Here is a 27339-nt window from a genome sequence, read left to right on the forward strand (position 1 = left end):
CTGCTTCCTCAGAGTTGCCCAAGGGGCAAACAAACCAGAAGGCCAGGCCATGCGAAGCCAGGGAACTAAATCAGGGACGGTGACACATGGGTCAGGAAAGGAAGTATTGTCTACAGCAGCCCCATGCCCCACCATTCTGAATTAAGGACATGCACACAGGCTGTCAGATCAAAAAAGAAGCTCAATGAATCAGGCCAGTGCTTGTCCACCTGTGTATAGCAGTTTCGGCAGAGTTAAATACCGCGGTTAGCATTGTATCTCAGCCTCGTGCATTTCCCTGTTAGAAATTACCTCTACAGAGAGCAAAGTAGTTATGTGGGGGCACCTGGCTGGTTCAGTCGAAGGAGCATGCAGCTGTTGATCTCAGGGTCATGAACTCGAGCCCCATGTTGGGTAGAGATTACTTAAGTAAAGCTTTTTTTAAAAAAGATGGAGTTATTTGGAGGTAGTATACATATCCTTAAGAGCAGGAGGCAGCCTTCCAAGCTCCTTCACAAATACAGTCATTAAATCCACAATTTGAATAAGGCTTGTGAGCCCCATTCCTGTTGCACTGCTACATGGTGGCTCATGACAAAGGGAACCCGCACGCCATGACAGGATAGATAGAACAAGGAAGAGAAAACTTGAGAAAGTAAGACTGACAGATTAATTACTGAACTTGGGATTTGGTCAGTAACTCAACCAAAACTTTGATTTAAAGACCAAATAAAACAGCATCTTACAGCCACCTTCCTCTTACCTGTTTCCATTCTTCTCCCTGAGGACTTTGGTACCTGCACGTGCGGAAAGGCCGCTCTGGGCATTTCTTTGCTTGAACTGAAGTGTCTTTAATTTACTATGGCCGTTACTCCTGTCACTGTACCCGCCAGTGTTTGAATTGTACAAATAAGTCTTGCCATTTCCAAAACACCGTCTATATTTATTACTGAGACTTTGTGCAGAGAAATTACAATCATCCTTCACAACACAGCAACAGACAGGGCCCTGCTAACAAACTCACCTTTTGTTAACATCCGTTCTTCGCAGGTGCATAGTTGTGTTGTCCTGTAGTTTTTCATAGCCTGTTTTCTGAATTGTGTTTCTCATCCCCTTTTCCCCCTGCCAGCTTGATTGTGAACTACTTAAAGCTAGACGCTATGATGAGATCACTTGGTGCATGCTCGTTCTCTGAATGGTCACAGCGAATTGGGAACCTGGTTGGACATCAGCGCTGAAAGCAGCACACACACAGCACCACCACCATCACCCTCCCTCCTCCCGCCCCGATACCTCCCAGGGCCCACTGAGCCCTCAGCCTCTTGCTTTTATGAGCACATTTCCTGGGTCTCCCACCCAAAGGTACAGAAGGTGCTACAGGGTGTCTGCCTCCAGACCTGCAGGTTTCACCATGCAGGAGTAGTCTGGAGAAGAACCTCATTCATTTTATCCCCGATGTTAACACTGCTAGGAGACAACTGTGGACCCTCTAAAAAGAGGATGTTTTTTGCTGTATCAGTGACACCTATTAGGAATCATTCCATGAGAGAGCATGAGAAATTCTCTGGAGTTCAAAATATCAAAATGACATCCTTGATAAAAAATCTTATGATTTTGAGCATCCTAGTTGAAACCAGGAATCTCTGGGAATTTGCCCTCGAAGCTATTCTCAGAGCATGTGTTAGATACATTCCACAAGGGCCTTGGGGGATGGAGCATGCTTAGGTTTTCATTTCCAGCACTCTTTGTCATCTTCACAGCTGAGGGGAGCACTGGAATGTGACACTTACTCAGTTATGCCCATTTTTCATTCAGCATTTGTCACTTTCAGTGTGGCAGCTCTTGTGTTTAAAAAACAAACTCCTTTGATTTTGTGAGGTCACTTTGTAAACCAAATAAGAGCAAGACACTTTCCCCTGGGTTTTTTTCCTTCCCTCTCTGTTCCTGCTTGCTCCTGAGCACACTGATGACATTTGTTGATCAGAGCACTTTAGGGTTAATTCACCTTTAAATTTTCATAAATGCTACTTGGCTTCTTGCCTACAGAGCCACAGTACCAGGATTGGTTCAGGAGTTTTGTAAACATGAGTGCTGTTATTTTCCCAAAGAATAGAAGCAGAAAGAGAAAATGGCTTCCCTGCTAAAAAGAAAAGTTTATTTTTGTGGCTCAGAGGATAGTGGTATGACCACAGCAAGCAATGGCTTGCCTGTGTCCCACTTCATAATAATTCAAAATCATGATAAATTCTTGGAAAGAGTGCATTTGTTGTAAGATTCCTAAGTGGTGCTGTTCGTGGACGTGTACAGTAGTGTGTCCGCATTCACTGAACCGAAGAATCACCTGATGTGTAGAGTCATATATTCCGAATTACTTTGTGTTATGGAGATCAAAAATATTTCATAGTCGCTAAGCCATTTCTTTTGAGTATCTGAAGAAGGGCAACAGCCAGTGCATTCCTAATTTGTTTGGTTTGGGATGTCCGTTCACAGCAGAGGAGAGCCTTAACTGTTGGTGGTGGTGACCTTACTAGCTCCTCAGCCACGCATCCCTCCAGTACTTCTTCTCTAGATAATGTAGGGATCCTTACTCACCCCTTTGTTAGACAACTTTTCTAGATTGATTTTTAAAACTAGCAAAATGGAAAATCCGTTCTTCTATCTTTTCTAAAATCTATTCTGATTACTCTATCTGCAAGAGTGCAGCAAACACTGCAATTGTCCAAGTGAGCTTTAGCTGTTTACAGGAAGATCTGAATGAGGCAATCAGCAGTGATTTTTTTTCTGTGACTATTTCCTATCAGTGGTATCTGCATTCATCTTTCACTAAGACTTTTTAAAAATCCTGCTTGTTATCAAAGAACTTGGTATCTATGACATAATTTTTTTTTAATTTTCAAAGAAGTAAAATCTTAAATGACTCAACACCCAGATTTCAGCTAAGAATGAGATTTAAGAATTAGCAGTCTCAGATTCTCAATATATATATTTGGCCTTGCCTGCTGTCAGTGAAACTTGCCCACAAGCTGGGTTGCGTGTTACAAAGCTTTAATGGGGCAAAAAACTGTTTATAAATCCAGACACCTTTATGAAGACCTGTTTCCTTGGTTTCACTTATGTAAGCCTTCAGAACTATCAGTTATAAGTAACTGAGAGAAGTAAACACAGGAGTGTTCTCAAATGCCTGGACTTTTCTGAACGTTTTGTGATTGAAAAGCAGCCAAGCTTAATGCAGACCGAGAACTTCTGACATTTCAGTGGAGAAAATGACACCCAGACTGGCAAAGGATGTTCTGGACACTCACTTGTGAGCTTGATGTCCACCTCTCCTACCTCTACTCCTGCCCCCCGGCCTTTTTTTTTTTTTTTTTTTTTTTTTGAGGAGGGAGGAAGTAGGAATCCTCTACTTAATCCAGATCTGTAGTACTAGATTCCACTGATGAATAAAAAGTATGCTAGGGTTTTTAATAGGCTGGGAGTTGTTTGGTAATATGAGGCCTCGTTATCCTTTTTTTTTTTAAATTTATTTATTCATGAGAGACACAGAGAGAGAGAGAGAGGCAGAGACACAGGCAGAGGAAGAAGCAGGCTCGATGCAGGGAGCCTGACGTAGGACTCAATCCCAGGTCTCCAGGATCAGGCCCTGGACTGAAGGCGGCACTAAACCCCTGAGCTACCCGGGCTGCCCAGCCTTGTTATCCTTTTAAGGTTCATTTATGCTCTAAAATTCATATTCATTGATTCCCTTTAGAACCTGAATCTGACCAACACAATGGGCAGAGCATTATTGTAGAGAATAATATTGCAGAAAAAGCTATTTTAATGCTCTGAGAAGAACATGTAATTTCCACACATTGATTTGAAGTGCAACTTCAGAGCCATGGTTTTTTAGAGGAGAGAGTGCCTTCTGACCCAGTAGCAGTAATGGCAGAGGTTTGGTCCTTAATCTGCCTATAGGATCATTGATCCAGGTCTCAGGTCTGGCTCCCTTGGCTTTCACAATGAATTTTAACCCCAACCCAATCTTTGAATGGGTCCCATACCTGAAGTTCACTCATTTTCAGTTTTGGGGACAGTAATTGAAATTACATAATCAGATGTCAGTTTGGTAGTTCAGGAACTCAGTTTGAAGAAATGAGTAATAATTTTGTTAATCATATCCTTTGTAATCTTTCAAGAGAGTTGTCTGAGAGCAATGAAGCAGAACTCTTCTATGATCTCATGAAATAGCCACTCACGTTTGTGGGCAGCATTCTCAGGGAAACAGTAGGCACATCCAGAGAAAAGCAAACCTCATGCCATTAGGTCTCCGAACAATTATGAGATCGACCAGATTTCCTGAAATTATCTTAGGAAATTATCAAAAGCTCTAGAGGAGCTGAACTTGAGAAAAAGTAGGAACTTGACCATAAATATAGCTTAGATCTCTGTAGTGAAGGCCACAAAACCTCCTGGGCATTAATTTCATCTGGTCACCTTTAAAAGTCATTGTTACTGTCCGTCGACTGTGTTTCAGTAATAATAATTTTTAAAATTAGAGTCATTGTTGATTGTGGTGAGGAATTCATTATATAAACTAGAGGTTGAAGAGAAGTGACTTTGGCTGTGCTTCAGAAACAGGGTCTTACTTAACAGGACTATTTTTGTATTTGAGGATGCTAGAAATCCTTTGCTGCTAGTACCCTGTCTGGAGCCACTCCGGGATGGCACTTTCTCAGGTTGGAGCCAAAAATGGTAGAACTTTCAGAAAGCACAGTATTACCTGACGACATAACTAGCAAGTATGAGAGGACAGCCTTTTAACACTAAGGTCATTTTCTGTACTTTTCATTGTTTACTGGGAGCCAGGCACTATACTAGCCTGGGCCATGAGTGGTGGTGACCAAGACAGACAGACATCCTTCCCGACTTTCTGGAGTCGACGATCTAGTGAGGAAGACCTCCATCATTAAACAAGTAAACACGTCAGTGCTTATTATATGCATAACAAGTGTTTTGAAGGAAAAGGACTTACATGATGTGGGGATGCTACTTGACTTCTGGTGTTAAAAGACCTTTCTGAGGAAATTCACTTGTTTGATATTTTATCAATATATTTTCTTTTTTCTTTTTCTTTTTTTTTTAAGATTTTATTTATTTATTCATAGAGACAGAGACAGAGAGGCAGAGACACAAGCAGGCATCATACAGAGAGCCTGACGTGGGACTCGATCCAGGGTCTCCAGGATCACGCCCTGGGCTGCAGGCAGCGCTAAACCGCTGCGCCACCGGGGCTGCCCTCAAAATATATTCTTATTGAAGGTTAACTGGCATATGCTATCCTATTAGTTTCATACATCATAGTGATTTGATATTTTTATACATTACAAAATGACCTGCACAGTTACTGCAATATTATTGGCTCTATTCCTTATGCTGTACATTACATCTGGATTTATGTAATACTGTAAGTTTTTAGCAGCTCTTAATCCCTTCACCTATTTTGCCTGACCAACCCCCATCCCTCTCCCTTCTGTTAACCAACAGTTACAGTTTGTTTCATATTATCAGTGAGTCTGTTTCTATTTTGTTCTTTCTGTTCATTTCTTTTGTTTTTAAAATTCCGTATATAAGTGAAATCACACAGTATTTGTCTTTCTCTGTCCTCACTAAACACAGTACCCTCAAGCATCATCCATGTTACAGATGGCAACATGGCTGCCTTCTTCGTTTTTATGGCTGGATAATACCTCATTATATATAAGTACCACATTTTCATTATCCATTCATCTATAGATGGACACTTAGGTTGCTTCCATATCTTGGCTATTGAAAATAATGCTACAGTGGAACACGGTGGTACATACATCTCTTTAGATTGGTGTTTTTGTTTTCTTCAAATACTCAAAAGTGGAATTGCTGGATCATATGGTAGTTCTAATTTTAATTTTTTGGGAACTTCCACACTGTTCTCCATGGTGGCTATACCAGTTTAGATCCCCTCAACAGTGAACGAAGGTTCCCTGAAGGGAGGCCTCAGTCTCACAACTCTGAGATTGTGACGTGAGCCAAATCAAGAGTGGGACACTCGGGGATCCCTGGGTGGCGCAGCGGTTTGGCGCCTGCCTTTGGCCCAGGGCGTGATTCTGGAGACCCGGGATCGAGTCCCACGTCGGGCTCCCGGTGCATGGAACCTGCTTCTCCCTCTGCCTGTGTCTCTACCTCTCTCTCTTTCTCTCTCTCTGACTATCATAAATAAATTAAAAAAAAAAAAATTAAAAAGAGTGGGACACTCAACTGACTAAGCCACCCAGGTGCCCTTCTCTCTATATATATCTATTAAGTCCATCTGGTCTAATGTGTCACTTAAGGCCAATGACTTTTTATTGATTTTCTGTTTGGATGATCTGTTGAAGTAAGTGGGGTATTAAAGTTACCTACCAGGTAAATAAAATCTTTAAAAAGGAGGTAGTGTGCATCTGGGTGGCTCAATGGTTGAGCATCTATCTTTGGCTCGGGTTGTGATCCTGGGGTCCTGGGAACATATCCTGCATCAGGCCCCTTGCAGGGAGCCTGCTTCTCCCTCTGCCTATGTCTGTCTGTCTGTCTCTCTCTCTCTCTCTCTCTGTGTCTCTCATGAATAAATAAATAAAATCTTTAAAAATAAAGTTCCCTACTAAGGGTGCCTGGATGGCTCGATCAATTGAGTGTTCAACTCTCAATTTAGCTCGGGTTGTGGTCTTAGGGTGGTGAAATCGAGCTCCACATCGGGCTCTCAAGTTCAGCTCAGAGTCTGCTTATCCCTCCTTCTCCCCCCGTCCCTCCCTCCACTCACATGCTGTCTCTCAAAAATAAATAAAATCTTTTAATAAAGTCCCCCTACTACTATTGTATTACTGTCAATTTCTCCCTTTAGGTTAGTTAATATTTGCTTTACATATTTTGATGCTTTTGTTTTGGGTGCATAAGCAGTTAGAAATGTTATACCCTTCTTGGATTGACTTATTTTGCAGTACTTTTTTTTTTTTTTTTTTTTTTTTGCCTTATGTTAGAATCTTTGTTTTAAAGTCTGTTTCATCTGAGTATTACTGCTCCAGCTTTTTTTTTTTTTTTTTTCCTATTATCTTTCTCCATCCCTTCACTATCTGTGTCTTTAGATCGGAAGTGAGTTTCTTTCAGTCAGCAGATAGATGGGTCTTGGGTTTTTTTAAATCCATTTAGTCACCTTACATCTTTTGATTGGAGCATTTAGTCCACTTTCATTTTAAAGTAATTATTGAGAAGTACATACTATTACTATTACCATTTTGTTGCTTTTATAGTTTTTCTGTTATTTTCTTCTTCCCCTGGACTTTTCCCTTGTTGGTTGATGGTTTTCTTTAGTGTTATATTTGGGTCCTTTTCTCTTTTTTCTGTGTATTGTAGATTTTTGGTTTGTGTTCCCCTTATGGTTTCTGTATATCAACCTACACATACATAGCAGTCTGTTATAAGCTGATAGTCACTTAAGTTTGAACGCCTTAAAAAAAAAAAAAAGTTTGAACTCCTTGAGAAAGCACTACGTTTTTACTCTCCCCTCCCCCACATTTTGTTTTTGATGTCAATTTTTGCATATTTTTGTTTTGTATATACTTTAGCCACTTAACTGTAGTTACAGTGATTTTCATACTTTTGTCTTTTAGCCTTCAGAGTAGCTTTTTAAGTGGCTGATCCACTGCCTTTACTATATATTTGCTTTGACAAATGAGATCTTTTTCTTTCATATATTTTCTTATTTCTAGTTTTGGCCTTTTCTGCTTAAAGAAGACCCTTTACCATTTCTTATAAAGTTACCTTAGAAGTGATGAACTCCTTTAGTTTTTGCTTGTCTGGGAAATTATCTATCCTTCAATTCTAACTGATAGCCTCGTTGGTTAGAGTATTCTTGGCTGTAAGTTTTTCCTTTTCAGCATCTTAAATATATGCTGCCATTCTCTTCTGGCCTGCAGGGTTTCTGCTGACAAATCAGCTGGTAGTTATGGTGGTTTCCTTGTATCTGTTTTTCTCTTGCTGCCTTAAGACTTTCTCTTTAACTTTTGCCATTTTATTATAATATGTCTTAGTGTGGATCTGTGGTTCATCATGTTCTGGATTCTCTCTGCTTCCTGGACCTCGATGTGTGTTTCCTTCTCCAGGTTAGGGGAGTTTTCAGCCGTTATTTCTTCAGGCCCTGGCTCTTTCTTCCTGTGGGACCCCTATGAGATGAGTGTTCGTGTGCTTAATGTTGTGCGTAATGCTACAAGTCCCTTAAACTACTCTTTCTTAAGCTTTTTTCTTTTTATTGTTCTGGTTGGGTGATTTCTACTATTCTCTCTTCCAGATCATTGATGCATTCTTCTCTCTCATCTAATCTGCTATTGATTCTGTCTGTTGTATTTCATTTCAGATATTGTATTCTTCAGCTCTGATCAGTTTTGTCTTATATTTTCTGACTCTTTGTTAAAGTTCTGTGTTCTCCATTCTTCTTCCAAGTTTGGTGAGCATCTTTACAGCCATTACTTTGAATTCTTTTGTTAGGTAAATTACTTATTCTCCATTTTTATTAGGGCTTTTTTCCTGGCATTTTGTGTTATCCTTTCATTTGGAATGTATTCCTCTGTCTCCTCATTTTGCTTGATTTGTGTATGTTTCTAAGAATTAGGCAGAGCAGCTACCTCTCCTGGTCTTAAAGGAGTGGCCTTGTGTGGGAGTGTCCTTGTATGATATGCCTAGCAGCTTTGGTAGACCAGCCTACGCCGGAGCAGGCATGAGCTAGAGTGTCCCAGAACACTACATGCTGGGATCACCTTGGTGGGATGACCAGTCCTGAAGTGGAGGCATGAGCTAAGGAGTCCCAGAGCACTCTGTGCTGAGGCCACCCTGGTAGGACAGCTGGAGCTGGTGTGAGCTGAGACCTGGGGGTAGGGGGACCCCTGGCATGCTGGGTTGGGTTCACCTTGGCATCTGGCTGGAGTTGAGGGGCTAGGGGTCTTGGGTGCTCCATTTTGGGGCCATTCTTGGCAGAACAGCTGAATCAGGTATAGCCAGACATCCCCGGGGGTGCCATGCTGGGGTCACCCTGAGGGGATGGACAGCTGGAGCTGGTGTGATCCTAGGGCATACTAGGGTGACCCTAGCAGGTTGGCTGGAGTGCCTGATCCTATTCCCACCTGAGCTATTATGATTTGATGGCGGGTACATTGAAAATGGCACTGGCTGCACCTCTAACCCCAGAGAGAGTCCAGCAGCTTCCTACTGTAGAGTTAGTGAATGGATTTTTTTCACTGTGTCCTAAGGTGGCCAATCTGCATGGGGGCCCTTCAGTGATATCCCTTCCTACTGCAGGTTACTGTGCCAGGGGTGAGGTTCCCATCATTGCCACATCTCCCTCTCCCACCCTCTCTTTGTGTTCCTTCTGTTGTTTATGGTGCAGAAGCTGCTCTGTCAACCCTCAGTGCTTCCTTAGGAGGAACTGCTCTCTATGTAGATGATGACACAGCCTGTCCATGGGTGGAGGTTGAGATCAGAGTCTTCATGTGCCGCCACCTTGGACTGCCGATACTTCACATGTTTTAGATACTTTAAATTCTGCTTTGCAACAGGCCAGTAAACTATGTAAGTGAAGAAACTCCATTTTCTTCTGTAGTTCCTCACAGTTCAAAGCACTCAGTAAATGTTGACTGATAGTTTTATGACCCATCGTGTGTCCATTTTCCTTTAGAAAATACTGCCTAGGTCTAATTGGGTACAGAAACTGGGATCTGCTGTTTATGAGTCTGTAACAGTGCCTGGCTTGTAGTCAGTGCTCATATACTGGGGAAGGAAGGAAGGTGGGTAGGTTGGTTGGTTACACAAATTGAGTTTGGTTCTCAGTTAAAGATACTCTCAGTGATTTGATGAAATCACAGACCTTCCCTTTTCTCTTCATGCTCTTCTTTCTTGACACATGTGTTTCCATAATTCTTTCCCCAAGAGTGATTCCATTTGGTCTCAGGATGCCATCTGTCCTTTGTCTGCAAACAACTCCCCAAATTGCAGTTCTAACCCTGTTTTCTCCTGCCAGTCAGTCCTCACCCCTGTTGCCATCACTTGCTGCTCTTCTCCACCAAATGTCTTCCTCGAATCTCAGATATGCATACTCTCCCCTTGATGGCTGCATGGCTCATCCCTCACCTCCTGAGGTCTTTGAGATCACCTTCTAGGAGAGGTACCCTGGGTGCTGCATCTAAACCTGCATCCCCCTCTCCACCTCCCCGCCTACCCTAACCACCTTCCATGCTTTTGTTTTCCTCCATAGCACTTATTTAGCATTCTTTCTGCTTATTTTCTGTTTCCATCTTCTCTCTCATTTTATAAGAATTAAGCTGTTTTGTTCACTACCCTATTTTCAGTACCTGGCACATGGTAAAAATTCATAAATGTTTGTTGAATTAACGAACATAACATTCAGGCATCATATGTTATTAGTGCCTATGTTGTATTAATTATAAGAGGTACTGGAGAAGTCAGGTGCTTGCACTGATGCAGACAATCACTGAGTGCAACAGCTAGAAATGCAGACCAATACTAGTAGTATATTGTGGTGCTGACCCAAATACCAAGAGTGTTTTTGCCACAGGTGATGTGATTTTCTGAAGTGAATAGTTCTTGAGTTTAGAAAGAAGTAATATTCCCAGCATAGTGGAATAGTTCTAAGAAAGTATTCTGAAGCCACACTGCCTAGTAAAATCTCAATAAAAAGTAATTTAAATGTAAAACAGTGAGACCCTATCTTGACTAATATAATAGTGATCAGGGGTTTATTTTGTTTTTACCTACATGAATATTATAGGAGATGTGGGACCATCCCTGTGCATTACAGATTGTCCAGCATCCTGGCCCCTGCCCACTAAATACTGGTTGTTCCCTTCATTATAACCATTCCAGGTGTCTCATAAGGGTTAATGGTTTTTGTATATCCTATTCTAGGCCCACACTTCTGTGAAATTATTATAGATCTAATAACTAGATGAGCCGTTTTTCATCTGACTCCCCGTTTTCCCGTGTCCATAACACTTGAATAATAGTTAACAAATTCTGGTTTGTCTTAAAGCTAAACATATGATATTCCTCCCTGACTCCCTGCCTTTGGACACTCCCAAGCCAAAATCCACCACCACCACCACCCCACCCCCCAACCCCCTAGGCCATCAGAGACATTCTGCTTTGATTGTTTTTTTGGCAGAGGGTAGACAGGGTGGTTGCAAGGAACTCTTTGTGCTTGCATGTGTCCCTTATGTCTCTAAAAGACTCTGTAAGTCAGAAGCAGATACTGTGTTTCCATCTGTGTGTGCCCATTAGTGTCCTTCCCAGCTGAGGGAGGGGGAGAAGTTCTAGTGCTGCCACTCATTCCCTGCCCCATATTCAGAAATGCCAGACATTTCTTAAAGGAGCCAAAGCTCTTTTCTCTAAACATTTTGGCCTTGTTCTGTAGAACAGAACATTTATATATTGGCTGTAAAGAAAAAAAAAATCAGTGTTGGTGTTCTTGTGGAAGGTTTCTTAGCGGGACTTGAAATGGACCTTAATTAATAGAACTTGACTGGTTAGAGAATTTGGGTGAAGAAAGCAGAAGGGTAGAGGGGGAAAATTCCTACAGAGATAAAATCAATGCTTGTGTGTTGCGATGGTCAAAGCCAGGACTCAAGATGAGAATTGGAGATGAGATTGACTAGGTGTAGTAGAGTTAGCTTATGGAAGTTCTTTCTGGAAAGCCACCATACACTGTGACATAGCACCACTTCATTGGTTGGTGTATTCCAGCCTTCCTTTCACTTCCACTAGGTCTCCCATTTGGGGCTTCTTTCCTTATTTTTCTTTTAGTTTGTTTTGGTTGAAAAAACATCTCTTGTGATCTGTGAATTTCTGGATTTTTATCTCCTTTCCATGCCTTCAAACCCCCCCCCCCCCCATACCTACTGGATTCAGGTACAGATACCAACAGCCTGTCACTGCCTGTCCTCAGTCTAGCTTACGCAGAGAGAACTACCTCTTGTTAGCATCAGTGTCAGATTCCCAGTAGAAATCTGTTTTATCATATATGCTTCTTTCCAAAGCATTGAAGTCTTGTGACTTTTTAAGATTAAACTCTGTAAATTTCTGGATCTTTAATTCTGTTTATGGTCTAGGTTCTGGCATATGTGTTAGTCACCTCCCAGCTAACAGTCTCTTGGCAGGCCGTTCTTAGTTATTGTGCGTTTACAGGCTGTTCAAAATTCCACATTGCCTAGAGTTTTTCCACCTCCAGTGTCCAGGCGCATTTTCTGCTTCCTCAACCCTAGCAAGCATTCAGAATCTGTTTCGTGTTCATATGCGAAGCCCTTCATTTTTTCCTTTTTATATGCCCAGTTAATTTTGAATTTGAAGTGTTCATTTTTTACACCTTTCTCCTAACTCAGACCAGTGTTTCCTCTCATTCTGCTTGCTCCAGAAGGCCCATAACAGAAGATTCCTTGTATCACTTGGTCAGTACCCACATGTTTGCTGATAGAAGAGGAGGGTGAGCTTTAACATCTCAGTCCGTGCTGTTTCTTACGGGTCAGCTTTCTCCAAACAGTCAAGGTCTTTCTTCATTAAGTACACAAAAACAGCTTAATAGTCCTGTCACATAACTCGCCTCTCACAACCCCCAGTGGGACATTTGCCACACTCTCTCCTGTCAGAAAGCCCCTGCGCCTTGATGCTCTGTTGATGAGGGTGCTGCACATTAACAGTGGAGATGTGGCCCACGGTGGGAGTGTGCAGCCCGCCTCCCATGTTTTTCCTCAGAGGCCCTTCCTCCCTGAGCCACCAGTCTTCAGGTTTCTCATTCCTCCAACAGAACCTGTTCTGGGCTTCTTTCTTCACACAGGCACAAATTATGGGCAATGGTTAAAAATGCTGCCCTTTCCAGGGGTGGTCACTTATTAATCACACTCAAGACCTTATAGTAAAGGGTCACAGGAGCTCCTCCTGCCCTCTTGAGGGGAGTTTCGGAGCCTCCGTGCTGCTCCTGGAAGCATACCGTGTGCACAGATGCCTCACAGCCCAGGAGGAGACCATGAGTTACCATAGGCTGTTGACCAGTCTGTCCTCCTCTAGTTAGAACAATGTGAGCCTCGTCAGCAGTGGTGCAGTGGTCTCACTGTCCATGGGGGTCAGTACTCAAGCACCCAGGGACTTCAGTGAGGTCCCACAGAGTGGACGGCAGATCATCTCTGTAGCCCCGTGATCTGTTCTTCAGAGGTTTGAGTAACATGGGTCTCCTCACAGCAGGTCACTTCACAAGGAAGGGGCTTCCTGAATTCAGCAGAAAACATTCACATCCTCTCTGGTGGTCTTCTGATAATGCTGCTTCCTTCCTTGTCCGGAAGTTGCTCCCTTCAGAAGGGAGTGAAGAATAGAATTCATTTTATGGCCACCTAGATGATACCTCATCTGAGTCTCAATAACCATGCCATTCCAGGGTGCCTGCATGGCTCAGTCAGTTAAGCATCTGCCTTTGGCTCAGGTCATGGTCCCAGGGTCCTGGGACCCAGCATCCCCCTTCCCCCCACCATTGGACTCCAGTGGGGAGTCTGCCTCTCCCTCAGCTTGAATTCTCTCTCTCTCTCTCTCTCTCTCTCTCACAAATAAATAGCATCTTAAAAAAAAAAAAAAAGAAAGAAAAGAAAAGAAAAAGCTAACAGTGCCCTTTCAGCTATGGCTAGGGACTCCCAGGTTTTGGAATCAGGTCACAGTTTGAGTTTTCCCCCAAGCATCTAAGCTTATATCACCAGGTCTTCCATTTCTTCCCAGTAATTAAGGTATTAAAGAACTCCAGTTACCCGCTTGAGCCACAGCAGGCACGTGGGCTAATAATGACTTTTGCAGGTGCTTGGGCTATATGAGGGCACCTAGTCTTGATCTTAAATTGTCATCTGGATTCTCAGTTAATCCAGAAAAGCAGTAAAAATTAATAATGTGTATTACATGTCTCTAATACATGTGTTTTCCATTATCTGGTTATATATGTCCCTGTGTGCATGTGTGCATTCCTGCACCCACACACACAACCTTTTGTTTTTTCTGTAACAGGGAGTGACTCTGGTTCCAAAAGCAAATTATTGGTGTGACACCTAGAAAGCTGAGCCTGTGACTCAATTAATTCAGTCAGTTAAGCATCTGCTTTCAGCCCAGGTCATGATCCTAGGGTCCTGGGCTCAAGCCCCACATCAGGCTCCCCGCTCAGCAGGGGAGTCTGCTTCTCCCTCTACCCCTCCCCCCTGCCTGTGATTGCTCTCGCTCATGCTTTCTCTCTTTTGCTCTCTTTCAAGTAAATAAATTCTTAAAAAAAGAAAAAACCCTGAGCATGGCACATGTTCAGAATGAAGTGGTTCCAAATACATTAGCAGGTTTTCTGTCTTCCAGAGGGCTACAGCTGCCTCTGTAGTTGGAAAAAATAGGAAACATTGGCTAATTTACAGGCATTCAGATGTAATTCTCTAAAGATAAGCAAATAACTTCCACAAGGTGGTAATGTAGGAAGATGCTGAACTCCCCTCCTCCTCCACAGCCACACCTAGCCTACAGTTGCCTAAGGAGCATTTCCCTTTGAAAATTAAATGAACTACTTCTCCATAACAAAGGGTAGAAAGACCATACCCAGAGGGGTGAGAGGGAGAGAGACACAGTCTTACCCAAAACCCTATCCCCAGCACAGTAACACACAATAGGGAAGATCTCACCAGCCTGGTGCTTCTCCTAGAGAGCCAAGATGCTGGTGCCCCACATCAGGCACCCCAGCCCCTGGGGTCTGCACTGGAGAGATAAGCCCCCAGAACATCTGGCTTAAAAAATGAGCAGGGCTGATGTCCAGGAGACCCAAAGTGCTGTCGAAAAGGAGATTCCTCTTTTAAAGGAGTCACAGTCTCACCCAAGACCCCGGGGAGAAATGGCAGTTTGAAAAATGCTTAGACTAGATGAGAAGGAAATTCATTTGCTGATCTAAAAGCATTAGCTGGAAAGGCAGGGGACAGTTGAAACTCTCCTTGGAGGAGAGGCACTGGTGATGCCAATTTTTCACCTTCCAATTCCCCTGCCAACATAAAGATAGGTGAACTCGGACACCTACCAATCACACCTGCTGCCTTACAGAAGCCAGAGAATGTGGGCAGCTGCAGTACTCCTCTGCTCCCTGGCCAGGACAGGTGAGTGCCAACCGTGGTCACAACATTCTCTCATTGCCAGCCTCAAACAGGTGCACTCGCACAACTGCTCTCCTGTTACAGGCCTGAAACCCACAAGCATGCTTGTTTTCCTGCTGCCTTTCTGAAGCCAGCAAGTATGCCCTACCTAGTTAAAGCCAGCAGGAACACGTCTACTCAGGGGATCCCCCTTGATTGCCAGGAGCTTGGTATTCCTAAGCCCCGTGGGAAGGTAACAATTGGGAATATGGTTCTTGGCAGGCTACCACCCCTAGAACACTGCACAGACAACAGACTGAAGCACAACTCAGTCTTTCTGGGGAAAACACCTGTTAGCCTAGGGCTTCAGCCTGAGGGATAGGTTTCAGGTTTCCCACACATCCAGAGGCTAATGAGGTGCTCTCAGGGAATGTAAGCCAGGGAGATACCTCCTTGTACACCACCTTAGCCTCACTACAGCTCTATAAGATCTCCCAGATACATTGGTCTGGAACCCTAATTAGTAGAACTATTGCCCAGGCAACACCTTCAGATCTCCTGGTCTGGAGACCATCAGGGATTACAGTTGTAACCCCACAGGACTGTATCTACTTACATATTTTAAGAGCTGTTGGCCTGAAGGATTTTGCTTTCAATTGCCTAAAACTTAGGTGAGATTGAATGAGATTCCTCCCCCCAGAACATTGACAGGTCTTGGCACAGTCTCAACAGTAGGAACATATCAAGAATAAATCAGGTGGTTTAGACCATCACAAAGGTTCAAGAGATAACCAAGAGCTAGGGCGGATTGAATGAGAAGGTTCATCACCTACACAGGCCAGTCCTTCAAGACTGAGAGAGGTAACTGCTTTGCCAATTCATAAAAACACAGAGAATCAAGCAAAATGAGGAGACAGAAATACGTTCCAGATGAAAGAACAAGATGAAACAAAAAGAAAAGACCTTAATGATACAGAGATAAGTAATCTATTGGTGAACAATTTAAAATAATGGTCAAATAAGGATGATTACTAAACCCAGAGGAAGAATGGATGAGCACAGAACTTCAACAAAGAAAATACAAGAAAGTACCAAACAGAAATCTACAGACCTGAACAAAATAACTGAAAAATACATTATAGGGGCTTAACAGCAGGCTGGGCAAAACATTAAAAGGATCAGTGAGCTAGAAGACAAAGCAATGGAACTTCCCAGACAGGGCAGCCAAAAGAAAAAAGAATTTTTAAAAATGAAGATAACTTTAAGGGACCAAAAGTACATCAAGTAGAATTACAATCACATTATAGGGTTCTCAGGAGGAGAAGAAAGAGGGGGGCAGAAAAACTCCCCTAACCAGATTCAAGAGTCCTTAGAGAGTCCCAAACAAGATGAACCCAGAGAGATCCACACCAAGACACATTATAATTAAAATATCCAAAGTTAAAAGCAGCAAGGGAAAAATAAATTGTCATGTACAAGGAGAACCCCAGAAGGTGATCAGATTTTTCAGCAGAAACTGCAGACCAGAAGAGAGTGGCATGGCACAAGTGCTGAAAGGAAAAAACTTCCAGCCAAAAATACTCTACCCAGCAAGGTTATCATTCAGAATTGAAGGAGAACTGAAGAGCTTTCGAGACAAAGGCTAAATAAAGCAGTTAATCACCACTAAAGCAGCCTTTCAAGATATGTTAAAGGGACTTGTTTAAGCTGAAAAGAAATGGCAGTAGTAACAAGAAAACCTATGAAAGTAAAAAATCTCACCAGAACAGCTAAATCTATCATAAAAGTAGTGGATTCATTCACTTACAAAGCTGATATGGAGATTAAAACACAAAAGCAGGGCAGCCCTGGTGGCTCAGTGGTTTAGCACCCCCTTGGCCTGGGGTGTGATCCTGGAGACCCAGAATCAAGTTTCACCTCGGGCTTCCTGCATGGAACCTGCTTCTCCCTCTGCCTGTGTCTCTGCCCCATCCCCTGTCATGAATAAATAAAATCTTTAAAAAAAAAAAAAAAAAAAACACAAAAGCAGTAAGGTCAACTAAAACTATAGTAGTTAAGGAACACATTAAAAGGCATAAAATGTGACATCAGAAACAATGTGGGGTGGAGGGGTTAAAAATGTAGAATTTTGGAATGTGTTCAAATTTAAGTCACTGTCAACTTAAAGTAAACCATTATGTACATAAGAAAATATAGTAAAAAAGAAAATGTGAAAAGAATCTAAGCATAACACTAAGAAGAGATAGCAAACCACAGGAAGTGAGAAAAAGAAGAAACCGGAACTACAAAAACAGCCAGAAAACAGAATGGCAATAAGTACATACCTATCAGTAATCACTTTAAATGTAAACAGACTACAAATTCTCCAATCAAAGGACAGAGTGGCTGAATACATTTTTAAAAAGACATCAATATACTACCTATGAGAAACTCACTTCAGAAGTGAAGACACAGGGGCACCAGAGTGGCTCACCGGTTAAGCATCTGACTCTTGATTTCAGCTCAGAGCATCATCTCAGGGTTATAGGATCAAGCCCTGAGCTGGGCCCCCCTCTCTCTACTCCTCCCACCAACCTCTTATAAATAAATTAAATCTTTTAAAAAGTGAAGACACGCTGAAAGTGAATGGAAACAAAAAGCTGGCATAGCTATACTCATAAGACAAAATAGACTTTAAAAACAAAAACTGGGATCCCTGAGTGGCTCAGTGGTTTGGCGCCTGCCTTTGGCCCAGGGCCTAATCCTGGAGTCCCAGGATCGAGTCCCACATTGGGCTTCCTGCATGGAGTCAGCCATAAAAAAGAATGAAATCTTGCCTTTTGCAACAACGTGGATGGACCTAATGGATGTTATGCTAACTCAAAAAAGACCTAGAAAGACACATACCACATGATTTCACTTATACTTGGAACCCAAAACATAAAACAAGACCAAACCCAGACTCTGAGAGAATGGGCTGTCTTGCCTCTTGCCACAGGGGGAAGTCGGTTGGAAAGGGAGCAAAATTGAAGTGTCCACAGCAGTGATCTTAAAGAATTGGTAGGGTTAGTTAATGCAGAGGAGCAGCCAGCTGTTCTTCATCTCTAGTAAGACTGGGGAAGAAGGAAATAAGCTTCAGCTGTGATAGGAGAGATTTATAAGACATAATGAAAATTAATCATCAACGGAGACTATTTAAAAAATTAGAGCAGATAGCTAATCAGCAAAGTGGAGGAATGATGTCTTCCATTGGCTTTAACATAGACTATAACATCTGCTCAAGGAACTTAAAATTGATAGGTTATTAGATCCAATAGTTTTCAGCTTTTGGCGAGACCCCTTTGAGAATCTCCTCTGGGAGATTGGGGCTCCTCTCCAGAAAAAAATGAGCACACAAATAAAATTTTGCATGCGATTTCAGGGAACTTAGAGACTCCCTAAAGTCTATGCATTTAGACCCTAACTTAAGACCCCCAGGATTAGAGGATTTCCCGAAGTCCTAAACTATGACACACTCCATGGCTCAATTTTCCCAAACATAACAATGGAATCTGAAGATCAAATGTCAAACTTTGGATTTTCTTTCTCTAGATTTATAATACTTGGCGTACACAGTGCTGAAGTGAAAACAAAAAAATAGAAATCTACTTTTAAATTCAATTCTTGGTCCTAGAGAAGCCAAGTGTTTAATTTTGAAAGTCACTACTTGGCCGTATATCATCTTCATAAACAGGCAGCAAGACTAGGCCTTCGCTCTGGTCCCCACTTCCAGCTCCAGATTCACAGGGGACATGCAAACGGAGATGCCAGCATTAGCCCACATTCACACACCTTCTAACTCCACTGCTGTGAATGTCGAGCGGGGCTGGGAAAGGCCATCTGCTCAGAATTCTCACATCAGCATTATGCCCAAGTTTCATTAACTACAAGTTGGAAAATGACTACCCAGCATTACAAATTTGGCCCTCTTCCTAAAATAAAGAGCGTTCATCCCCTTACGAAGTAAGAGCATGTGTATGTTAAACTGGTGATGAGATCCCCCGTATGTGTTAAGTGAGCGTGGCTCAGTGTGGTTTCCCTGTTCCCTCTGCAAGTAGCCTTGTTAACCTGCAAGTCCTGTAGCACCCCCTCTAATCCCAAGTTGGAAACATCCTTGTCTCTCGTACCTGGATTCAAGAACTCTGGAATCACACACGGTCTTACTGAGGAAGGGAAGTGGACTCTGGGCATGAGCATCGTTGTCCTGTCTCCACCTTGTTGTCTGTCTTCCCTGTACTTTATGCTGCTCAGGGCAACCCTGAAATTCATAGCTGGGAATGTCTTACTGAAATCAGAACCGTGACTGCTGAGTCGGAGGCAAGTGGTCTCAGCCAGGGCCTCCTTACCATGCACACAGTAGGTTGATTCTTTTGACGCTTATTCCTTCCCATTGTTGGAGGGGAGGGGACGCTTAATTATTCTTCCCTCCACCTGCCACTGAATCCTTCACATGGTGTCGGTTGTCAGATACTCTGGTGTTAGCTCCGTCCCAGCTCCAGAACCTCCTTACTGAGCCGATAAAGGTCGTTTGGGACCTGGAATTGAGGCAGACAGGCCGTCCCAGCACCTCACCCAGCCATAGCTCTGCATGGTGACTGATGGAGTCCTTTTGTTCCCTTGAAAGCCTCTTGACAGTGTGAACTTATTTAGGTGTTTCTGGAATTGAAGCTTAGGGCAGAATGGCCCATTCTGTTGAGTATTTATTCCTCATGTGTATTCACTCCTTCCCACAGAAAACGTGATCAACGGGCAGGATTACGAAGTCATGATGCAGATTGACTGTCAGGTGATGGACACTAGGATCCTCCACATCAAGAGCTCATCCGTCCCCCCTCATCTCCGAGACCAGCAGAGAAATCAAACCAACACCTTCTTCGGCTCCCCTCCAGCAGCCACTGAGGCAGCCCACGCTGTCAGCACCATCCCGGAGTCATTACAGTAGTGCTGGGAGGCTGCGCTGGAAAATACGGTGGGACTCGGCCAGGCTGGACAGCAGGGGGGAGACCTGTCCCTCTCTGCCTTCTGGGTGGCAGGCAGAGATTGCTGCTGCGCAGGAGGGTTTCAGGGACAGCGGAGAAAGCTGTTTTTCACCGTCTGCCCTTCTACTTGGAAAGCACTGAAATTCAGGCACCAGGGAAACAGCACTCTTCCAACGGCAAAGCCCCCCTTGCTGCCCAGTGTAGATTTTTTTCTGTACCCTTCTGAATTGCTTTTCCTTCTGTATTTCTTTTGTGTTTACATAGTCATCTTTAAAATAAGATCCTCTTCCCTTCTCTGCCATTTCACTTCTTGATAGAGATTTTTATTTACAGCTGTACAGCACACCGATGTTGCCAGTAATTAGTTTTTATTAATTTAATGCAAATCCATTGTGGATATTGTGCTTATTGGGAACAGATTTCAAAACCAGAACAGCCAGAAAACCACCCCCAGAAAGAGTCAGGACAGTTGAGAGCTTCAGGTAAAAGGGAAAAATCCCCTGGGTGAAGTTGATCTTTGGGAATGGCAGCTCCCGCCGCCGCCATGTGTGAGTGACTCTGTGGGGCGCCAGGGTGAGGGCAGCAGGTTGGAGAGGATGTAACGGAAGAGCAGGGTCAGTGGTGGGCCTCAGGTGAGAGGAGCCAGCTCTGTTACCAAGGGTTGAACACGCTGTAAGTTTTGATGTGACTGGAGTTTAAGATTAAAGGCGCAGCAAGCATTTTTTCTGAGGCCACGGAGTGTCCACATCTGCGCTTGTGTGCTTCCCTCGCCTGGGCAGGTCTGCAAGGACCCTGGGATAAATCCTTCACTTTAACTGTGACTTCCCACCCACAACACACCTTCTATGGATGTGACGCTACCAGATCTGGCTCAGGAACACGTGGGGTGGTGTTAAGCAAATAAATGTTTTTCTCATGAGAATTGACAAAGGATGGACTCCCTGAGGCTCCGCAGATGGGCAGGCTTGGACTCCTTGGTCGGGGACTGCATCCCACCCACACCAGCAGCTTCAGCTTCTCCAGTGAAAAGACAGTGAAGGAATGAATTTTTCTGTCCTCCCATGATGGGTACAAAAGAAAGAACAAAAAACTAGCCCTACTGCGTTCCCTTACACCTTCCTGTGCTTTGACTCCTCTCCCCTCCTGTCTGGTTCTGCCTTCAGTTTCTAACTCGAGTCCTCCTTACTCTCCTGGGAGGCTTTGCACTTTCTCACTAGAACTTGTTCTGCAGACACGGCCTCTTCCCCTGATCACCCGCCTGGGGTGGCCTTCTTCCCTTTCAGCCCGCGCTCTGGCCTTCCCTTCCCTCCAAACCCGAAGAGGAAAGACTCCTGTGCAAGTGCCCTGTGGCCGGTCACCGTCTGCCTGCAAGTAGCCTGGCTCCTGAATAATTCTGAGGTGTCACTAACAATTCCAGCTCAGGATAGCGATGCCTCTCTGCCCAAGCCAGTGGGAGGCTCCCCGAGGAGATCAGTCTGTGAGATCAGTCCTTTGAGGGCTGGGGTGCTTTGTGGCCACGGTCCCTGGGGATCTGGATTTTGGTTATGTTAATAGCCTCGGAGAGCCCGGGCCACACTGCCTCTGTGGCGACTGTCCCCATGTGGGGTGACGTCCATACGAGAAGTCTGCACCGGGACTGCACCACCTCCAATGGGTTCCAGGACCAGAGGGCTGTGTGGACAGACAAGACTCACAGGTGGCAGGAAAACTTCTCTTGGGAGCGTCTTCTTCCATCCCATGTCCTTCCATCTGTCTTGCAAACCAGCCAAGCAAGCAGCTACAGGCAAGGGGACATGGTCATTCCCAAGGTGCTGGTCCACCGGAGCTGTCATCACTGTCACAGTGGACGTGAGCCCAGCCTTACAGACAGTGCTTCCTCCCTGCACTGACTCACACCCCACAGACCGCCACACCAGCTTCTCGCCCCCTGCTTGTGCTTTGCCCTCCGCGCCTGCTTCCCCTGACCTGTCCCACCAGACGGGGCACTTCTGTTGCACTGGCCCAGCTTGAGGCCCCTCCTGCAAGTGGCAACGCGGGTAATGGGCACAAGGAGTCGTGACTGCCAGCAGCAGCCTGGGAGCAGCTCCGGCTCTCCTCCTGCTGAGCAGGCTGCTCCCCAGGGTGAAGCCTCTGGAAGGGACGGGATGACACCTGACAACTGCAAAGAAGTCTGCTCTTCTAATTGGCATCAAAGCTCTTATGAATTCCTGCGCCCCACGGTGGTTTTGACTTACCGTCTGTGCTCACACCAGTGGGGCTCATTGGGAAAGAGAACGTGGCTGTGCCTGACGGATAAATTAAGCTGCTGTTTTGGGGTGAAATCGCCTTTTGGGTATTGCAGCCAGGAATTGCAGAGGATACGCATATAAATGTTAATTTATTAAGTTTTCATTAAGTGGGATTTTTGTAAGCTTGTAGGATAATTAGATAAAGCAGAGGAGGCAAGGCCACCCATGGGTAGATGACTCTTCCATTGGTTCGGCCAGCGTGCCTCTCCTGGGAAGCGATGGTGGGCCCGGGATGGTTCTCCCACCCACTTGCAAGGCCTGTGTGTCAAGGCTGCACGGCAGTGGCTGTTGCTTCAGGTAACTCCTGAGGCAGATGTCGGGGCTCCCCCCACGGGGCCCACTCCCCCAGCAAGACAGACACACAGCTCCGTTGGCGTGGTAGCGTAAACGGCCTCTTTCCAAGGTTAGGATTTGTTAAAAGGATTATCTTGAATCAAAAGCTTGCCACGCTTGTAGTTTAGATGCTTTACATTAAATTATTGGGTGGGGTTTATCTTTTCACAAGTAAAAAAACAAAAACAAAAACTGTAATTATAAAATCTCAGAGCATCTTTTAACTTTTTTCTAAATGACCACAGGCTCCAGCACCAAGTTGGCATGTCTCTGCCTTTTCTTGTTAGCAAGAAGTAGACACGGAGGTATTTGAAAGCAGCAACGTTACATGACTCATTCTTGAGTGTTCTGAACAAACATTACTTAGAAACAGACAAGCAACTTGGGATTCAAACTGGTTTTTGTATCATTTTTAAAGAGACACTGTCCCAACTAAACCTTCGTGGCTTGACTCTTCCCTCCGGGCATGAGCCCCAGTTGGCACAGCAGTGACCCTGATAAGACGGCCGTTGCTGCGGCAGTTGGATGATGGAAACCAGACAACTCTCCAGCTCCTTGCGACTTTTGCACTACTTTCTGGCTCTTGCCATTTTACTCAGCTCAGGTTGTGAAACTTGGCAGAAAACTAGCACAGGGAAAAACCCGTCTTTGACTTTCTAACACTGAAAAGTTTCAAAGCCACTTCTATGTTCAGCTACCTATTAGAAGTAACCCCTTCTTACTGACGAGCCAGAGTAAGACCCCACGTCCCCTTCGATCTGACCTCGTGGATGTTTTCCACCCAGGGAGGCCCCTGCCACTGCCTCCACTGGGCCCACAGCCTCCGGCAGCAGGTTCACAGGAACTGAAGTTCGAATGAAGCCTTTCGCACTATTGGCTGTTTCATATGAATTAACCTCTCAAGATTGCTTAATGCTAGAATCAATAGATGCTCATTACCACCTCTGGACACCACCTTCTTTACCAGAATGTTGTCTTTGCCCATGCTGAGTCCTTCTGATTTACAGAAAAGAGGATCTTTGCTGCTAATATGAGCACTAATTATATTACATACCTTTAAAGCAAGAATAAAGCCTAAAGAAAGGAAATGGGAGAAATTTTCATTCCAACCCCAAGTAACATTTGGGAGGAGCAACTCCTTTGCCTCCCATCTGCCACCACCACCACGGTCGTGGTCGATTTTTAATTTTCTGGGACAACAGAATACTGGACTACCCAAAAAAATGTTGGTGGAGTCCAGATGGAACTATGCACATAAAGGAAATATAGTTTTCTCCTACCTGAAAATAGAAATGAGAGTGTATCCTGTTAACTTCTATTTTTAGTGACTAAGCTTAAAACAAAGTTTATTTTAGATAAGCCTGGAACTTTGAGCAGATTGTTCTAATAGCTATGTTATCTGTCAGGTTATGAAAAGATGAACAGAGTCATCTGGATCAGGAGATTTGGTCCTGTGTGCAAATGATGTCATGGCTAGCCACTGTCAGAGAATGGACACCAGTCTTGACATATAATGGTTTGCTAACGTTAAGCATTAGCGGTACGGGACATTAAGACTTAATTCCATTAGTTTGGGGAACCAAGGAGTAAATAAGTTGTATTTTATCGTTTGCCAAGGTCAGCCGACAGCACACTGTCATGCTGCTTGCACCCAGGATAGTTGGCGAACATCAGGTCAGCCAGGAGGCTGGAGATGGCCCCCGGAGTGTCCCCCAGAGAGAGACCCGCAGGTCGACTCACAGTCAGTGTCTGTTGGACCGTTGAGCTCACACTCAGCCCTGCTTTCCAGGTCAGCCATCTGGACGAGAGGGGGAAAGAGAACCTTAGATGAAAACCGCCAGGGACTGCTGGCCTGAAGACCGCAGTTTCTTGTTTCTCATCATGTTGGCAAGTTTTGTTGGGCTAAGACCCATCATGCTTCATGCATGGAGCCATTAGAGCCAGAGGAGTGTTCACCAAGCTTTTCCCCAGGGTTTTCCTTCTAAGGTTGCATCCAACTAAATTAAGAACAGGTTCAAGATGGGGAGGAACGAGGTACCACGGTCTCCCGTAGTAGTTGTGTTGGTTTACGAGGCATAAAGAAACCATGACAGTGGACTTAACATGCTTTTAAGCAGGTCTTTACCATGCAATATTTGTTCTTTGTCTAAGATGCAAATAAAGAATTTTTAAACTTGCTTTATTTTGTTCTGTATAGAGAGAGAAGAAAAGACCCAAAATGAATCTTGAATGTTAAGAGACCAGTAATGAGGAGGGAAACCTAAAATGGCTTGTGGCCTGTTGCTGTTTAGATGAAAACAACAGAACCCTCTTCCACTCTTCCCCCACCAGCCTGGTTAAGTAAAAGTTTCCTTTATTGTGTCCAAACATTTCAACTACAGCCTTACCAAGGAGAAAAATCTAAGAACTCCTCCTTGGTCCTTCTGCATCAGGAAACAGCGTTACTCGGTCACATCACGGGACTCTCCCCTTCTTGGGATGGCCGGTGTCACCGCACACGCAGCATGTCCCTCTACCCCACAGCAGAGTCCCCGCGGGACACTCACTGAGCGCCCAGTGTGTGCCTCAGGCACCGCCGCAGGCTCCTGGTCCTGCCTGCTCCCAGCCCTCCCACACCTACGTGGCCAGGCCCAAGCGTTTGGGCCCAGGAGTTTAGCTCCAGCACGTGGACACTTGGCCACTGCGCTGTCCCACCTCCGGAGACCTTGATCCCGTGGGGGCCTCGCCCTGAGACAGCTCGCAGGTGGCCTGTGGAGCCAGACACCGAGACACGGTAACCGCGGTTCTCCCCGAGGCAAAACTACATGTTCCTGGAGACTGTAGCAGACGTCCTCGGGAAGGGACGTCCTCTGCCGAGAAGGTGGGCGGACCCTGGAGGACAGGCTGGGCAGCATCCGGGACAAAGTGTGATTGAGCCACGTGGCGTGGTCTCTGGGTGCCGGGGCTGTTAACGTCAATCCTCTGTATCATCCCAAACCTTCAGCACTGCCTGCTACACGCACGGCCGTGTGTCCGTGTTGTTTGGGGAGGGAAGGCACGGAGGATTGTGGCCGCGTGACTGCTGAGAAGGGCGGGCAGTCGGGGAAGCACGATAGTTCAAAACCAGAGAGTGTAAGGCCACAGGGAAATCTATCCTCCCCCTCCGCCACCGGAGCCTTTGGGGTTGTCCCCTGGGACGTCCCTCTGTAGGTGGGACACAACCAAGCCTCGGATCTCAGAGGAGAACCACTGTGACACGGGCTGAGCCGTACATGGTGCCGTAAACAGAAGGCTCTTCTCACACGCTCTGCCGTTTATCTGACTTGCTCTCATAGGAAAGGCAGGCCACTTCCATGCTCTGCTGGCCCTAGAGGGAAACCCATCACACCCATTTGTGTGACGTGTACGCAGATGCCAGCGGAGAATCCATCCCTCGGTTCACTGCGTAACAGCTGACACATGTTGAAGACTTAGTGCTAAGCGTTTATGAGCATTGGCTCGTTGGGCATCACAGCAGCCTTATGACACGTACCATTACCCACGTGTTCCAGATAAAGAAATTGGCCCCAAAGAAGAAGGAACTGGTCCAAGATCTCAAAATGAGCACACACCAGAGCTGGGATTTGAAATTAAGTCTCTCTTGATTTTTTAAACCACATTCCTTCTACTGCGCCACGTTGCCACGCATCCTCCAAGGCCACAATGGAAGCAACAGGAGACCCAGTAGAGAGGAAGAAGCCAAGCCACGTTATCCCAGGCAGCCAGGGGGCTGAGGCACGTTCAGGAAGGACGGCCAGTAGCTAGGAGGCAAGATCCAGCGGTCCCTGGGGGTTTTCTGTGACCTCCTTCACCTCTGAAGCCCCGTGCTGGTTGCGTGTCGAGCCCCCGGGGACTGCCTCCCTGCCTCTCCTGACCTCCGTCCTTGGGCCCGCATCTTGGATGACCTACCCAGTGGGCTGAAGACAAGCTGGGTGCTCCCCTCATTGAAGGCCCCGGGCGCAGCTGACCCCCACCCTGCTCACGTCCAAGAGCCCAAGTGTGACATCCAGCCCTGTCCCCAGGGCACCTGCACCGCCTACCTGTTCAATCGCAAGTTCTATCTCAGAGTTTCCACTGTAGAATTGACATCTAGTGTGGCTGCTGACCGCAAGATCTAGAAGCTACTTCTGTAAGAGATCGCTGACCCAAAACGGAAATACTTTCATCCGGAAGGAAAGGATGGGGCTTTCAAAGAGATGCAACACGCCATATAAAGGGTCGTCTTGAAAGAATAACTGTTGGCAGCACTGTCTCTCCTGAAAACTGTGCTTGTTTAGATGGGAGACCTTTTGGGGCTCACGCAGAAACACCTAGACCGTATCCCCCGTCGCTGACAGCAGAGCCCTACGCTGGTGAGCAAAGGGAGAACTCCCAGAGTCACCCCTGATTCTCATTTCTTAGGGGGCCCTACTTGACTTCCAAAGCCTCCAGCTTATGCACACGGCCTGAGCACCCGGCGGGACTTGCACCCTTGGGTGGCGTTTCTGCACAGTGAGTGGGGCCAGGGGTCGTGGCCCCAGATTCAGAACTCTGCCACAGACTCTGAGT

General features: G+C 45.2%; 1 protein-coding gene across 5 annotated transcripts in view; it reads left to right on the forward strand.

Annotated features, from left to right (window-relative positions):
* ATF6 (activating transcription factor 6) overlaps nt 1-24950 on the forward strand; it is a 197576-nt gene extending 172626 nt beyond the window's left edge. For all 5 annotated transcript variants that reach the window (XM_072814358.1, XM_072814357.1, XM_072814361.1 and 2 more), the window contains one exon: nt 19907-24950. In XM_072814358.1, the coding sequence (XP_072670459.1) occupies nt 19907-20115 (209 nt within the window). In that variant the 3' untranslated portion in view covers nt 20116-24950. The remainder of the gene's footprint in view (nt 1-19906) is intronic.
* The last annotated feature ends 2389 nt before the right edge of the window (nt 24951-27339 follow it).

Source organism: Canis lupus, chromosome 38 (genome assembly GCF_048164855.1).
Source record: "Canis lupus baileyi chromosome 38, mCanLup2.hap1, whole genome shotgun sequence".
Lineage (NCBI taxonomy): Eukaryota > Metazoa > Chordata > Mammalia > Carnivora > Canidae > Canis > Canis lupus.